The sequence below is a fragment of the Hemicordylus capensis genome, chromosome 2 (genome assembly GCF_027244095.1).
Source record: "Hemicordylus capensis ecotype Gifberg chromosome 2, rHemCap1.1.pri, whole genome shotgun sequence".
NCBI classification, from domain to species: Eukaryota; Metazoa; Chordata; class Lepidosauria; order Squamata; family Cordylidae; genus Hemicordylus; species Hemicordylus capensis.
In genome coordinates, this window is record NC_069658.1 from 117,964,111 (window position 1) to 117,982,331 (window position 18,221).

Below are 18,221 nucleotides of genomic sequence, written 5' to 3' on the forward strand. Positions count from 1 at the left end.
CACCTCATATTCATGGGTTATATGCTATTCTGTAAATCCCAAACACCTTCACTCCTTTCCCTGAAACATTTTAACTACCCCTCACCAGCTGTAAATCCTTTACTCGTCAAACTTTTCAAAGCCAATGCCTTGATCTACAGTGCAAGAGCCAATGCTAGTAGTCTTAAAGTCAGTAACTATTAATACTGTGCATATTCCCTTTAAAGAGCTACCTGTCAGGAAATGTTCACCATTCCAGTTAAGCTTTGGATCTGCTAGAGAGCACAGCTCTTTTCCTCACTAGGTATTAGCAGCCTCTGGCAGAAGCAACTGTCAGCTGAAAGGAAGCACAATGCAATCTACGGAAATCAAGTGTCCCATCAAAGCCCATTGGTCCCCAAAGTTATTAAGGGAAGTGATGTGTACAATCATTTCATGTCAAAAGATACTCTTTTGCTTACCCTGTAAAGCAGAATTGCAGCACTTTACCCTGTAAAGCAGAATTGCAGCACTTCTTAACCATCTAACCTAATTAAGAAAGCAAATCCGATGCTCTCCTGAAAGCAAGTCCCATTGAATTCAATGGGATTCATTTCTGCGTAAACATGCATTGCGCCATAAGGCTGCATAACATGTGCTGCAAGTCTGCATAACACTTTTTGCATGCCTTCTTATGATGGTTACAATACAGACGTTGGGGCTTTTTCATAATGTTCATTTTAGTTGGTCCAAATACATGTATTACCCTGCTATTACTTCTGGATTCACACACACACCCAACAACAGACCAACACAACTATCTGCAACTTATTTATCACAGGAATAGCAGCTTACAAATTAGTCCAATCCTATGTATGTTTATTAGGGAAGTGAGTACCCCCTGAAAGCAATGGAACTTGCTCCCAAATAAGTGTGCACAGGATTGTAGCCCTAATGGAATTACAAGTTTAAATAACCTGCCTTTAAGCTCGAAAGACAGAATTCACATGCCACTTAAAAGATGGCCAAACTCCCACTGGTTTTAATGAAGCTGGACTACTCCCAAAATGTTCGGCTTTGTTGTACTAGTACTTTTATCTTTAGAGAGGCTTTGTGTTATTTCTAGTATGGATTACACAGTGTCAACTATTTTCATCCTGAGCTACAACACAGTCACTTAATAAAATGCATGTAAAAGGCTGATCTAGAATATGTAGCTATATGTGTATAATGTTTTGACATTCATCATATACATTTCAAGCTTTCTGCATTCTGTTTGTTGCTCAAGATCTTGGGTACAGTTTCATTTCTAAGTGTTACATTTATTCAGATCATCAACTTAATTTAAATCTACTGAAACAAAAACAGCTTTAATGCTGCATTTTTCCCCATTATCAAATATTCACTACAGCCCAAAATATAATAATATATTTGTTTTCACTAGTGGTAATATCGCCACTGCTTATTCTTCTAACTGCAAGTAATTTTTAGTGAGCGTAGTTTAATTTGATCAACTGTGAGCTGTTTTTGTATGAAACAAGAACAGGTTATCCGATTTACTATATTTAAAAAATCCCATTCCAGAGTAGATTTCTAAAATATATTTCTATATATATTATAGAAGGAAGAAATGTTCCTTGTATTGTTTTAGACATATGCTTTTTACAACCAATTTCTCCTTTACGATTCTCATCTATTTGTTGAGTTACCCTGTGAACTGACAGAATCAAATGCTGTTTTTTTCTCTTTAAAAATGTATTTGCTTAACACTCATATAAACTGCCTTGTAATCTTTATCTTGTCTCACTACAATCCTGTGAGGTAGGTTACATCATTCCTGTTTTAAAGATGGGAAACAAAGGTGATAATCCTATGCACATTTACCCAAGAAGAAGTCCTACCAAAAGATGGAAAGAATCAGTTCCACAGAAAGATTGGGCATGCAGCCTGATCTTGTGCACATTTACTTAAGAGCACACAAGACGAGGCTGCATGTCCAATTATTGCATGTTTGGAGTGATATCTCTCCATAATAGCTCCTAATAATATATAAAGGTTTTGCTATCTAACAGTCAAATCCTATGTGCTTTTGTACAAGCTTCAGCAAAGGAGACAGCTCGTATCTTAGAACCAGCTAACCTACAGAGGCTATGCAAAGCTACACCAGCCACATCTGAGTGTAAGAGAGTGTACAGGTTGTTCCGGGAAACAGAGTAAAGGAGGGGTGGTCAGCCTGAGACTTTTCAGCTGTTCTTGGGCTCCAGCTGCGATTTATTGCAGCTGGGGATGAAGGGAACTGCAGTCCAACAACAGCTGAAGAGCCTCAGGTTGGACACCCCTGAAATAAAGTATTTGGCTCTGCCTACTATTCTCAGATACTGTATTATACATCAGTGACAATGGTGCAAGTAGCACTATGCAGCTTATACACCGATCCTTGAATCAATTCAAGAGAGTTTTTAAAACTATGTACTGAAATCCCAGGTTTAAAAAATACAGAAATGTAAATATATTTGACAAATCCAGTTTTATAAAGGTAATGCATGCTATAATATAAAGCTCTCAAGCTGATAAAAACAAACCAATTGTTAATTCTTTGGTGAAAGTCAAGTTGACCTTTCCAAGATGTTCATCAAATGGTGAGAATGTGTATGGAAATTTTGCCCATAAAGATATATAGTACCTGAGTAGGTTGACTTGTCAATCACAGAGCTCTCATCATTAACCTCAGAACATTACATCTTTTCAAGAATGGATGCTTCAAATATATTTCTTGGCATTGTTAATAAGAGAAGTGTTTTTACTTTACTGATGTAGAAGATAAAGAGAGCCACAGCTATTTCTACATGTCTGATCATAGCTGGAGTTCCACTTTACTCAATCTTGTCATTTTTAAATGCAATCTAACATGTTTAACTTGGATTATAGCCCAATGTACATCATAATAAATGTCCTACTCAGATCTCTGAAAAATTGAGACTGGAAGAGCTGCTTGCAGTTGATCACTCTGACTTGATAATATTAATTCAGGGTTATAGCTGGATGGTTGAACTGCAGCAGAGGGTATGGTACAAGTTGATTATCCCTTATCTGGACATCCGAAATCCAGAATGCTCCAAAATCCAGACACCATGCCGTAACAAAACAACAAAACACCTCAGCTCACTCGCTCGCAGATTCCCAATTTTGCTGCTTTTAAACATGCAGTCAAAACTTACTTATTTCAGAAGGCTGTTAGGGGTTTTGTCTGTAATTCTCTCTAGTTGTGGCTCTGTTTTTATTGTGAAGCTTTTTAATGCTTTTGATGTTTCCCCTCTGAAGCTAGAGGAAAAAGGGAGAGCCCCCCTCCTCCACTCCCTGCTCAGTTTGGTGCCTGCTCTGTTGGCGTCTGTTTTGGCGCTCTGGATCCCAGGTCCAAGACATCTCATTATGCAAATATTCCAAGATCTAGAAAAATCCAAAATCCGGAACACTTCTGGTCCCAAGCAGTCTGGATAAGGGATACTCAACCTGTAGAGGTCTCCATGTGCAAGCTAGTGAGGAGCAACAGGACAAGAATCCTGTGCATCTGCTCTGACTGAATACATACACATGTATTACACATGAGGGCTTTACAAAGTGACCTGCTTCAAACATAGACTACCCTGAGTGCACACAAGGCTTTGCTGAGCTACAGACCTTACTGTCAGCAGTTATGTGCCCGGACTGGTCCGGAGGCCATTCTACAGGCCTCTGGACCGGTCTGGACATGGGCGGTTTGGGGTTTGGAGGGATTGGGGTGGGGGGTTCCTTTAAGGTTGGGGGAGGGTTTACTTAACCCACCCGCCGCTTTCCCCCCTCCGGCGTGCGTATTCTCTTTAGTAATCGGAGCGGCAGGATACCTCCCTGCCACCCTTTCCCGCTTGGCTGCAAAAGGCTGCAAGAAGCCTTTTGCATGTGCACACGTTGTGCTTCATGTCTCCGCGACGTGCTCACGTGCGGCTGCACATGCACGTCACAGAGACATGAAACACGCACGTAACATGCGCACACGCAAAAGGCTTCTTGCAGCCTTTTGCAGCCAAGCGGGGGAAGGGGCGGCAGGGAGGTATCCCGCCGCTCCGATTACTAAAGAGAATACTCGCGCCGGGGGGGGGGAAGCAGCGGGAGGAGTAAGTAAACCATCCCCCACTCTTAAAGGAACCCCCCACGCCAGTGCCGGACAGCAGCTCCACAGTTCCATGCACACCCCTAACTGTCAGTTTGTGGTCCATGTTGGATGGTGAGTGGTACTGTCCACCACTCATCATCACCAACTGAAGGTATGGAATGCTGACTGTGGAGGATGTCAGCATTGCAGTTATGTTCACTGTGGTTGCTGAGACTCTGCTCTGCAGACTAGCTTAAACATTTCCCTTCATCACAATGCAGCCACCAGTAACTCAAAAAGGCCTCCTTGGATCCTCCTTAACCACTACTGATTGGCACTGATGGCCTGGCAGTGCTGAAGGCAGTGGTGTGCCCTGCCCAGCATACCAAAGGCAGTATCTGAAAACAATTCAGAACACACTTTTCACTGAATCTAGATTTGGACAGAGGAGATGTTATTGTACTATACATTGGTAACAGCAGCTACACAGCATATAGTGAAAACACAGGTTTTACTGCAGTGGTCCATAAAGTTACTCAGAGAAAAGAAGTTCTAAGAACTCCAATTATAGGATACATCAGGAGAGCGGCAGTGCTGGTAATTATCCAAAAGCAATTATTGTGTAAAGTATTTTTCTAACAAAATAACAAATTCTGTCCAGGATATATATGTATTTGGCTCTTAAAATATTATATATATATATATAAAATTTTAAAAGCCAAATACAAGGCATTTCCAAAAGAAGCTTTATTTACAATGAGTAATGTTTATTTAACATTTCATGAACATTATACACCTCACACTACCTCAATTCAGTCATCCCAAAATTAAGGGATTAGAAACAAATAGCACAGATGAAAAATAGGGTAGAAAACTACACAGCTGCCCTAGTCATATTAAAACACGTTTCGTTCCAACTAATCTCTCAATTTATTATACTAATGTTATCTTTCAGACCCACCAGAAAAGGCATTTCCTAGGGTTTAAACTGTGATTTAGTAATTATGAAAAAAAAAAATCCACAGAAATATCTATTAATGAGGAATTGGGGCAATAGTGCGGATATTCCTCACCAGTTCTATCAGTGAGCATTTTATGTGGGATGAAGAAAGACACTAGATATTTAGAAGCACAGTTTTTAAGAAGCTAAAACATTTTACTAAACTTTAGCCATTTTGTATTGAGGGTGTTTAACAATTCTGTGAGGAGCAGGTAATATGTTCAGAACTGACAGAACATGGGTTGATAAAAGCTTGAACTATTACACATTTGTCCAATGCATTAACACCATAGTGCTTTAGGCTGGACACAACATAACCCAGGAATAGATATTTATTATATTGATATTTCCAATGTATTTGAAATCCGTTTTTACCGCCTATAATTTTACTCCAATAAATCCTATGAAGGCAACCTCAGGTTGATATACATTACTTTTCTGAAGAGAAATATTAAGGATAATTTGGAAATACCACACGTAACATGATGCATGAGTGTTAGAGTGAGTGTCTTTTTCTCTAGATACAGATGAGAACCTAGTGTGAATATTGTTTTCCTTAGCCTTGTAATGTGGATGATTGCAACACCACTATAAGCAGTTTTTCCTGACACAAATATCAATACTTATGTATAGAAATCTTGTTTTGCTGAATCTGTCTTGTTTTCGGAAGCTAAAAAAGCACTTTTACAAAGGAGGTGTACCAATGTCATTACACAAGTCAACCAAGAGAGGGCACTTTGAGAACGACAGGGAAGGATCTCTCAAGCTCTTATAACAAGTCACATGTACATGTTATAAGAAGTACAGAGCTTGTTTCAGTAATACATTCAAAACTACCTTAGATTTATATTTCGTGAAAGGCATGTATTTGTAGTGTTTGCTCAGTGCCACTACCATCATTAATCTCAGGCAATTAATGGAGAGAAAAAACAGTAAACAGTCAGTATGATATGCATTAAGCTTCAAGTACCATCTCACTTCCGAATTTGGTTTTATAGTAAATATAGTGGTTACCCCCATAGAGCAGCTGTTCAGATTAATTGAAAATATGATGCTATAGGAGGCAGCTCAAACAATCCCAGCAAATACAGAAAAACAAGAACTGTGCAGCTCCTCAAAAGAAAAAAAGTATATATTCATTGGGTCTAATGGCTTTTATTACTTTTTAAGAAGATGATCACTTATCTCTTCGTGTAATAAAAATCACATGAGGCAATTCCATGCATTGTAGTTTTAAGGTCTCCTAAAAGATTCTCCCAAATTCTCAATGTGAAGATACTGATTGTGCCAGAGTAACAGTACAAAGAATGAAGCAATTGGTGGGCCACAAAGTAATTAGGACAGGAATGTAAGAAGGACTGCTTTGTAAGGAGGTCTCAGTGAAGCATTGGCCTAATATGCAGTATAACTGCATGTGTGTACTTATTTGCTCATAGCTATACATTGAAATCTTTTATATTTGTTAGATATAGTTTAGATACAACTGGTTCTATTTTTAGAGGGGACATAAGGATGGGCTAGATAACATCTAACAAATATTCCAAACAGCCATGATTCTATGTTATAAGGCAGTTTAGCAGGTAGACCCATGTTTATAGACTGATGTTACCTATACAGCCAACACAACAGCATGTGCCACTGTAACCAATACACTACATTATTTGCACGTGAAGTTGCAAGGAACAAAGCATTTAGCCATAGAGGCACTCCATGAATGCGACATGGGTGCTTACTCTGTGTGCTACCCAACTGGCATGCAGCATTTGCACGCCATCACTACGTGGGCTTTCGACTGCTAGTGTGCAAATACTGCATGCTTATAAGCATAGTTGAGCACCTTTTATATGCAGCACCAACTGTGTGCAGCAGTATTTAACTAAGCGTGTACAGGCACACATTGGCCATGGAAGCATTATATTTGAAATCAGGCCTAAATGGAGATTTAGCACATGGCAAGTTCAGAACTAATGGCTTCACTATTAGATACTGATGACACATGCACTTCTTGTAGGCTCAAAGGGTCCAAGCACTGGCAGAGGAAGCCAGCCGGAGGCCTTCCGCCGACAGCCCCCCTGCCACCATGCACCCTGCATCTGACGCGTGTGGCCCTGTTTGGGAGCAAATACCATCCAGCACTGCATTCACAGCACAGCCAGGAACACTCTCCTTGCTTTTAAAGGCAGGGAGAACAGCTCCCGGACACACTGCAAAGGCAGCGCTGGCCGGTATTTGCTGTCAAACGGGAAACGTGGTCCCATTTGTGAATGAAGCCACGCCCCCTGCATCTGACGTCAGATGCAGGAGGTGTAGCTGGGGTGCCAGGCACAGCCTCTGATTGACAACAGCCCGGGTTCTTTGAACCCGTTTACTCAATGGTGGCTCCGCCCCTGGGTCCAAGAAAGCTGTACAATGGTCTGTCAGGACTTCCTGCTCAGTGTTAGTGCTGTTTGCCTTGAGGGGAACAGCTATGGCAAGGCCCGGAGAGCAACCCCCCGCTGCACAGCAGTATAAGCAGCTACTTCTGCACTAGCAATCTGCGGTCACTACAGAGTCCTGCACCCACACTGTGATCGTACCAGCTGTGAGTTGCAGTCCTCACGCAGTGACTCACAGAAGTGGGTCAGATCAAATGCTTTCGGGTTTGCTCTTTGAATAAGTGTTTTGAAAAGCAAGCATCACTTTAACAGCATGTTACCTTGCTAAAAATTGAGGTATTCACAATTCTATACTCTTGACGAATAATCGATACAAATCATGAATCAAAACAGTCATCTCAGACTTGGTTTATCATTTGACCCCCTCATTTGTAAGTCATATGGGTATGTCTGCTTCATCTCACTTTTCATAACCTACTGAATTGATTACATTAGAACAGTCTTCTACATAGTAGCTAATGCTTTAACATCTATATTTACTATATAAATACTATTTTAAAAATATCTCCCACATATATTATCCAATGTATAAACACCTGAAATTCTATTTCTAGCAGTGACTATGCAAAACAAGTATAATTATAGATACAACACATTATTTTATATTTTTATACCAGGTATAATACAGTGATTAGTGAAACCTATAGGCACAATCCAGCCAACGTTAAGCACTTTTAAGGCTTCAATGCTGTTCAAACATATTTGGAAATAAATCCAGTTGAACTCAGTGGCTGACATCCTAACAAAGTGTTTATGCTTAAAGGGACTGCAAGAACATGCTGGAAGCACTCATGCGACTTCCCCATCCCCCAACACATGCGCTGTGGTACAAGAGCCATTAGAGTCTGAAACGCCACCTATGCACTGGAAGCACTTCAAAATTGGAAACACATCTATGGCCCTCAGCACTCCAAACTCTAATGGCTCTTGCACAATAGCGCGCACACAGGGAACTGATGAGTTGCATGAGGGCTTCCAGCACATCTCTGCTCTTTCTCAAAGTATGTGTGCTTCGTTAGTCAGGATGTCAATGAGTATGACTTATTTATGAATATAAATGCATAGGATTGAGCTAAATGTTTTATTGATTTAAGTGGAAAGTTATTTAAGCAGGTGTTCAGTTCTCCCACTTAAGCCAAATGGACTTACAATGTGAATTACTTTGGCTAGATCATGCCCAAAGTTTTTCAAAAGAATGAATTTTTTAATTCACACCTACCACATAGTTCAGTTATTGCATTTACAAAGAAGAAGGAACCAACTGTTTATAGCAAGACTTTTCTTCCTTTTGGAAGATATCCTCCAACAGTGGGTTGTTGGTTTTATTTTTTTAATATATATATTTTTTATAAAACTGAGGACATACACAAAATTGTCTTTGCTTTAAAAAAAACTGTTAAAATGCCACTTTTTTCTAGAGATGAGCTTGCTCAATTAATATCATGCATCGTAAATAAAAGGCATTGCAGATTTTGAACCCAATTAGCAGGAAAGGTTTTTACGCAATACATTATATTGGGGGGTGAGGGAAGAATAAAAATTCAAGGCAGACAAGATAACTTGAAAGCCTATTCAAATGCCAGTGTATCTACCAAAACATATAATCATATTATCCAGTATCAAAACAAAATTTTGTAACATTTATACATTAAGCATTGTGTTTTGTTATTAACCTCAAATACTAAAGTAATTCCTCTGGAACGCTAATTTGAAAGTAAGTACACTTTAAAAGTAAACACAGAAGTATGCATTAATCCCACAATGGAATCAAGATCATTATTATTAAAATAAAGCCTGGGGCACATTGTGACATCTAAGATTGGTGGGTAGATTTTAATTGACTTGAGGACTGTCATAGTTCTATTATCACAAAACCTGCAACGCACTTCCAGCATGGAGGACCCATCTGTGCCCACCATCCATCTGTTTAGACGTGATTGGCAAAGTGGTAGGGAACTCGCAGTGGTCGCCTTTGCCTGAAAGGAATAAACCACAGGATCTTCCAGCGAGTGCCAAAAACTTCTGAGAAGGTCTGCTGCCATGGCTTTCGGGGTCTCGATCTACAGACGACAGCATTATTAGTGAAAGACAGCACTCCCATGGTGCACTTCAGTCAACTAGAACAATACAGGTTGGCTGGGGATCCATTACTTGATTCTGATGAATTGCATCCCAGCCACCACAAGCTCAGCTTTTCTTTCACTGTGGCATGCAGCTGAGAGACTTAGCTATGAGCAGTACAAACTGCTTCTACATCAACTGAAGGCAGTCTTTAAAGCTAAGATGATCCTCATGGTCAACACAGTTTGCCAACAAAACTGGACAAGCATTCTTTCTGGCCTGTGCTTTGAAAACACTGTTTTGATGGCATTAGATAGGAAAGAATAATCTGCAGCTATTTTGCATTAAAGGACTGTGAATCACTGCAAAATAAAGTATTTCATTAACACCTTTAATGCCACTTCATATATGAAACTCTATTAACTATTCAGCAAAACAAAGCAGAAATACTTACATTTCTTCACAACAGTTTGCCAGTTTTTCTATACTTGTAGTATCCTGTTGTAGAGAGAAATAAAATTCTTAAATTTTCCCTCCCTTGATGAAGGCAAAAATATAAAGATGAAAAGTATATACGAAAGATAGCTTAGATACAACACACACACTACTGAATAAAATGTATGTATGTATCTATCTATCTAGCTATCAAATTTATATCCCACCCAAACTTAGGTCTCTGGCCAGCCATGAGGCAATGCAATTGTTTTAGAGATATTTAATAAACAAGTCTACATTATAGCACACATGATAATAAAGCTTCTTTTTCTAAACAGAATGCTTTAAAATACAACCAGACTAACACACACACACACACACACACACACACACACACACACACACACACATCATAACAAAATCTGCAGTCCTAGAGATGCTTTTCAAGTTTTCAACTGTAGCCTACCCCCTGGTAGAACAAACCAACTGCTTTTCTCTTTAAACGTGGTTCGCTTTTTTAGGTGCAACGAGTACTTTCAAACACACTTCTATCTGCACATGTACTACTTCTTTGAGCTCTCCTGACTGCACATATGGCTGTCAAGGATTCTGACCAAAATTAACTTCAACCCCTTGTTTAGTAAAATGATTTCAAGAGAATGCAGAAATACATTAGCAAACTAGCTAATATGCAATTTTCACGCATTCTTTCTAGAAAATATTGTACTGTGGTCTTCTCTGAGCCCACAATGAGAATAAGATTCAAATCAATCAATAGCATGGTGTTATTTAAGTAATCTTCTTGATTTACTGCTGGAAGTAAATAAGTATGTTCTTTAAAATTAAAATAAAGAAGCACCATTCCTAAAAACCCACAGGAATAAATTGCAAGATAAATACACGTCTTAATAGCTAAACTGACATACTATCATCTTTGTTAACTCAAAGCTTTTTCGTTTTAAAATATTGCAACAATCAATCTCCATCTTCTGGTAATACATTTCTTTTATTTAACCTGAACTGGGACCCTCAAAAGCATATTTGACCTTCAAAAAAGAAGCTCAACCATCAGAGATGAACACCTTGGCTAGACTGGTAATACCATTGGAAGCTGAACTCTTGGAAACAAGTTTGTGTCCCATCCCACAAAGTATTCCTGTGAAGCAGACAGGCAAATTTAAAATCTATTCACAACTGCAAGTGAACTTGTTTATTTTATCATTTGAAAAAAGAAATTCAGAGCAACCTAAAGATCTTCATAGGCAAGCTGATGACAGTTGGGTAGATGCAGCCATTTGTTTTCTGGACTGCAGATGAAAGTTATTCCAATAATTTGAAAGTGACAGCACTAAAATTTTATTCCGAAAATGGCCAACACCCAGAATGTATCCCATCCATTTGTGCCCAATTACAGATTACAAATAGACATAAATCTCTCCCTCAAAAAAATTATTTACCTACACTGGGTCCCACTCATGTGGCACTTACATCTACAGAAGGCAGCATTACTTTCTAGAGTGCAGGATCACTGAAGAAAAGGCCTAATAGCAATGCAGGAGTTGTTTAAAGGCAAGCTTTCAAAACAGGCTGAATTAAAATGTCATGATTTGCCACTCAAGTTTTACTATCACAATTAATGTCTATGTAGGCAATTGATCTAAGGGGGAAGTGCAGACAATCTGTTGGTTTTGTCTTAGTTATCACTTTAGTTTACATGGAATGAAAAGTATATGACTTAACTAGTGTTTCTACCACCTCTTTTCCTATATTTCATTATGGATGTGATGAACAGCAGATATCTAACAGCATGACAGCCCTTTAAGTATTGATTGATTCAATACCAGCTCAAAAAGGAAATGTTTCACTTTCTGAATCACCAATAAAATTTCCTGCAGTGTTTAAGCTTTCTCCAGTAGCCTCATATCTAAATACCGACCCAGAATGACCCTGCTTAGCTCAGTACATCTGAGGATATCACAGCTTGAGGTGGCATGGCTGAAACACATCTTCAATAAGTTATAAACATAGCTGGAATAGCAATGAAACAAGAATCTGCATCCTGTTTATATATATCTGGAATATTTAAAGGAGCAAGAGGTTCGAGTAGAGGGACTTTCCTTTATGAATTCATTGGAAAGCATGCAATTCATAACTGCGGCAGTGCTTTTCACTGATATTCCTGAAAATCTGTACTAGCAAAGACATTTCTATGTGATGGATACAGTTGGCTTAATAGCTGTACTCTCTGAGATGGTGATAAATGAATTGCCAGAGTGGAAGGACCAATCCAGGAGCTGTCCAAAGGGGTTAGTGCTGGGCCTAGAATAACTTGATTAACAGCTTCTACCACTGAGCAAGAGTTAAGAGTGCAACTCAAATTTGAATATGATACAGAACCAGGAGAAACCGCAGCACTTTAGCATCTCTTTTAAACTGTTAAAGAGAACTAAAGAGAGAGTTGTGAAAACAGAACACACAATGAAATCCAACAAGGATGAAAGGAAAGTGTTTCACATAGAAGATAATCCATAAGTACACAAGTGAACAATGAAGAATAACTGGCTAGCTCAGCAAGAAGGATTTAGGGTTACACTGGATAATTAACTTGATGAAGCAACAAAATAAATTATTATTATTATTATTATTATTAATAATAATAATAATAATAAAGAATAAGGCCAAAGTCATGTTGTATTAACAAAAGCTCTGATTTCAGTATTCCAGAAATTAGAAGTACTGCTGCTCAGCACTTTTAAGAACCACCTAGAACATTATGTTCAGTTCTGGGCAATATAATTCAAGGATGTCAAGACGCCTGAAAAGAATTTTAAAAGAGCTGCAAGCTTGAAATAGATACCTTCTAGGAAACCTCCTATTCCTTCCTTCTAGGAATAGGTTTTGATGAACTCACCCAAATAATGATACTGGATTCTAACAGTACATCCTAGCAAGGAGGTATATTACACCAGTTCAATGTCATAGCACATATGTACTGGCATAATTATCTAGGAATAAGATTATTTTTAATCACAGCATTAAGTGTGCACATTTTTAATTCAAGCTATTTCTGGGTAAGCTTTTTACAATTACTCTTAGTTCAGGGTTTTTTAAAAAGTTTAATTTGCAAACTGAATAAAATTTATTCTAGAAATAATGTTCATTCCACTACACACACACACAGTTTAGAACACTTAAGCATTCTACATTGACAATTTTATGTTTATAGAAATAAGCCTCCCTAAAGTGGTTATGAGTGTAATCATTCTAAGAGGCTGAGATACGCAAGGACGAGGAACAATAAGTAGCCCTGTTCTTTGGTTCTGAAGTGTTGTTGTTGGGCACTTATTACCCCCTACCCCCCAACACACCTTTAAAAACGAACTGTTCCGAAAATAGTTTGGTATACATACTGATATAAGCATACATTTGTTCCTGTCTAAAGCTTTGGTCCCATCTCAGTTTTTATATGAGTGGGTTTTACCTAGTACTCATGAACAGAACTGCTTCTCACATTCAAAGCAACAGAACAGCCTTTGCTCATCTGTGTTCTCCATGTGTACATGGTGAATCTCCTGCACAATACGAAAACCTAGAACGGGCTATTGAAGGTTGTGTTTAAGATTGAAATAATAAATACAAATATATTTTATGAGCTGTTGTGATTTTGACTTTATTGTAGTCTACTTTTAAATACGAAGTCATTTGCAACCACATGTTTTACTTACAGGGTATGTCAGGTACATTTTAAAGGTTAATTATCTGATTTTAATACAATTTTCCACTTATGGGACAGAACATTCTAATTTCATTTTGGGACTAAGGCTTGATTTTAATTCTTAATTTTATTGATTAAATCTTCGAGCCTTCACAATACAGAACTCTTATTCATTTCAATGAGATTCAAGTCTTGTATACTTGCCACTCAGAGCCTCTGGGATGGAAAGGGATATAAATCAAATAAATAAGTGTTGGGTATTGATTTATTCAGAGGAAAGGTCAAGAGAAAATGTTAGGTGAAAAGGGCAGTCAAAGACAAGATGAGCCTTGAATAATGATAACAGGGCTACTCTGATATCAAACTTCCACAACACACAAAATAATTATTTTGTTTTTTAATATATGTAGGTGCAGACAGTGACTGTCTTAGAAGAATACTGACATTCTACTCTGATCCTAATTGTTGCTTTGCTAAAACTTAATTATAAGGATTAATACTGCCTTTGATTACATTCCTAGCATGTTTGAAAAAACAAGTAAAGCCCTCATTATTAAACTAATCAAAGCAGAATTTAATAGATTATCTGATTAATCATATGATTAAAATATTTTGCTTAATCATAAGAAGATGCTTATTTGTTGAGGAAAAAAATCATTCTACATTACAGCTGCATCAATTTATCGTCAGTTATATGAAAATGTTTGGTATATATTACAGAACAGGGCATCAAGACAGTAACATATCAGGCTTGGGATCTTTTTGCCCCCCAATTACAGATCTATGAAATCACTTTGTTTACATAAAATTGGTATTCTTCACAATGCCTTCACAAGAAATCTTCATCTCAGTCACAAATTATACAACACCTTTCTTGATATCCTTAAATCAATTTATTTATATTTTGCTATATTTAATTTCATATTACAAAATGCTGTCAAACAGAATATGAACACATCGATACAGCAAGTTCAACTGAAGACTGTAGTGCTATATGCTTCACTTGCTTTATAACTGTAGCCTGAACAAAACTTTAAAATTACCCTAAAAAATGAATGCTGTGGGCAATCCAATAGATACACTGAGCTCCATTGTATGGAGACTACTCCAATTCAACACAATGTAGGCACCAAACGATGAAGAGGGCAGCCCCTGCAATCAGAAAAGCTCTGTGCAAAACAAAAAGGGAACTTTAGATAATTGACTCTATTCTGTTGTGAGTTTAAGTAGTTGATGAAGCAACTCCAGTTTTTAACAGTTATGCTCCCATTTAAAACCACATATCTCCTATTCTCAGATGACAAACATAAATCTATAATACAACAGAAAAAGGGACTGCTATATATCAATTATGAGTAAGAACTTGAAGGAATAATAAGAATAATGAGTACACAATATCAATGCTGAGTGTGTTATCAGTTTCCTTCCCAAATCATTCTAGAATAAGCAAAGGGAAATTCTCTTCACCCCACCCAACTGTTCAGTATTTATGTTCAGTAGTACCATCATATCATTGTATACTGCTTAAACAGTTAATTAACAGAAAATCCTGGTAGCATTAATCAAATTATTAATGTCAATGCACACTCATTTGAGGATATTGCAAAACACCTATTTTTAAAAAAAACCTATGAGAATGCATCCAGAAATATTTCACAGATGGAGAAGCACAAATTACAATGTACTAAAAGCAAAATATGTCACCTGTGCAATGACATTTATAGTTGTTTTTCACTAAATGACAAGTCTGTGCTAGAATAATTTTAAAAAATCTTTTAGCTTTTTGTTAATCATTTGCCACAGCATATGGAAAAATAAAAATGCATCCTGTTTAGAATTTTAAATAAAAAACAATCAAAGATAATCCTTAAAATTAGGCTTCAGATTAGTCTCTTCAAAGGATGCAGTTCAACTGAAACATCTGGTAGTGTTATGTTGAGAGACAGACCTTTTTTAACTTTGAAAATGAGATTAGTAGATCAGTTATTTGTAAGTGTCCAAGTAATTTCTAATTATTTTATCTGGGTCACAGATAATCCGCTTTTACTGGCCTCCCACAATGACATCAGAGGATCACTGCTTAAGTGATTATCCTGTTACCTTCCAGCAGCCATTGGAAAGCTGGCTTTTCCATTTGTACAGAGAGAGAAATTGTCAAAAGAAGAAGCCCCAGACAAGTGGATGACCAAATTAAAAACCCATACGGAATTTGATAAGAAAACATATAGTCTCCACATAATTACATTCTCCAGAACTACTGGAGTCAAACACTAAGACATGGCACTAAATATATTCATTTTAACTATTAAAAGGTTGTACAGACCACATATCTTTAAATGCATGTTTGTCATGTTATCACTCAGTTCAGGCTGCTAGAATGTATGAAGAAAGGTGTGTCAAGAATGTATGGATATTGAAGTTATGCCTTGATACTCATATGAAACAACTCACTTGAATGATGGAACCACTGTACTTGGATGTACTTAGAATGACCATGAAAGTTAGCCTGTTAGGAAATTATAATTTTACTAACAGTTCCTTGAAAATCACAAGTGCCTAAAATCAGGAGCAAACGATTTGCTTGTTGCAACTGTTTGAAGTTTCTTACTGCTATGAGATGGCAGTTGCGAGGATGTTCCAACCTGTCCACTCAGCATGAGATTTGGCACATAAAGGCGAAGGGATACTTTTTTGTAAAAAGAAAAGAGCAAGCAGTCAGTGGCTCACATGGAATACTGCCAGAACCTTCTTCAGATCACAAGAGGGAGTAGCCTCATGGTGTGAAAGGTTTGTAAATCCTTTTTGAAATGTCCTGCCTATATGGTAAATAAAACCAAAAAACTTCTTATAAAGAATGTAATGATATTGAAAATTCTTATTTTTTCCAAGTATAAAAATAAATTGACCTTCAAATACTTCTGATTTAGACTTCTCAGACCAAAATATTTCGAGTTATTGCAGACCAAAAACCTTTCCCCATATTATTCTCCCATTAGGTTTTTGGGTAGTGGAGCCATAAGCAAATTAAGGAACACATCTGTGATTGTGTCAAGTGAAGCTAAAAAAGGTAATTTGTGGAATGCTGTACAGTTAAGGGAGAAAATAAAGTATCTGGTCAAAGGGACTGATCATGAATTGAAAGGTAGTTCTTAATTTGTCCAAACAGATGCAACAAGTATCAGTGCTTCACCAGGATCAGGGAAATTGAGCTACTTCAATGAGGAAAGGTATCTCCTTCAGATCACTTCTAACTGGTATCCAATCTTATGAATCTAAAAGTTGGATTGGATGCTAATGTATAAATGCCTTGAAAACAAAGTCCTGAAGTCACAAGCGAGTTAAGAAAACATATATAATAATCTGGGGCAACACTGTCAAACCACTGCTGAATGGCCATTTCCATAGTCAGGTAGTTTCCTTGTCAACAGGAAGAGGAAGTCTCCCCCATCTTTTATTTGCACTGTGGAATTTTGTGCTTTGATAAGACAAAGAATCTGTAGCACATGCAGAAGACTTGAATTAACACAATAAGGTCCAACCTGACTTCCAAAATTCCAAATATTCCTTGTCCAAGAAATGGGCATGTGCTGACCAATAGCCATAAGAATCCTAGGAGATGTGCCTTTTCCAGATGCATTTTCTTTGTGTTTATCGTGACAGCCATCCAAAGAAGAGAACACATTTATGGAATGTTTCTAAAGGCATTATTGGATTATGCATAGACAAGAGTCATGCAGGTTTGGGTACAGAAACACCCTAGATATCTGTATTGATGAATACATGTGCCAAGAAATTTTTTAGACATTTATGATGCTGTAGAAGTATAAACAGAAACCCTCCAGATGCAAATAAGTGTTGCCTTTTGCAAATATAATATATTTCCATTAGACTTTTTTTGTATTAAAGTTAAATACAGGTCACTTAAGTCAAATGCAATCGTTGCATTCAGGAAAGAATATTGCTGGCAGCATTATTCCAGCCAGCCTAACATTTTATATGCTCATTGAGTTTATTTTGATCTTACACAGTTCTTAGTTTACCTACTTGTGTATAAGTAAATGCCCTAAACAACTAAAGTCCTAATGGAATTTTCAGCATGGGTCTGGACTTCCATATCTATGACATTCTGGTTGCAGTATCTATATGAACAGTCAAACCTGATTTGACATGTGGAAGAAAGTACAATACTTGTACTTGTTTTTGTTGCTCTTGAAGATTGATGGAAAGCTCAAGAGGAGGAAACTCCCTACTTCTTAGAATGTTCTGAGCATGAAAAAAATGTGTTGTAGCAGTATTTTCTGAGTCGTCAATGTAGTATCTTGTGATCAAAGACTCTAGCAGTTGTAATGCAATTGCCATTGTCTAAAACCTTTTTATAATTTTTACTTTATCACTAACTGTTTACACAATACCCATAAATATTTTAGGTCTTTAGAAATACAGGAGAATTTCACACCAGATAAATTAAATATATGAGAAGAATTATGG

At 37.5% G+C, this 18,221-nt stretch overlaps 1 protein-coding gene across 15 annotated transcripts in view; it reads right to left on the bottom strand.

Annotated features, from left to right (window-relative positions):
- Positions 1–7,854: 7,854 nt before the first annotated feature.
- Positions 7,855–18,221, bottom strand: part of ZDHHC21 (zinc finger DHHC-type palmitoyltransferase 21) — a 45,737-nt gene continuing 35,370 nt past the window's right edge. For 10 of the 15 annotated variants that reach the window (XM_053296105.1, XM_053296098.1, XM_053296099.1 and 7 more), the window contains 2 exons: positions 10,038–10,081; positions 7,855–9,582 (listed from right to left, as the gene is read on the bottom strand). In XM_053296105.1, coding sequence (XP_053152080.1) covers positions 9,450–9,582; positions 10,038–10,081 — 177 coding nt within the window. In that variant the 3' untranslated portion in view covers positions 7,855–9,449. Of the gene's footprint in view, positions 9,583–10,037; positions 10,082–14,603; positions 16,550–18,221 lie in introns of those variants that run through there. The other 5 variants (XR_008316142.1, XM_053296107.1, XR_008316141.1 and 2 more) reach the window with 4 other exon arrangements.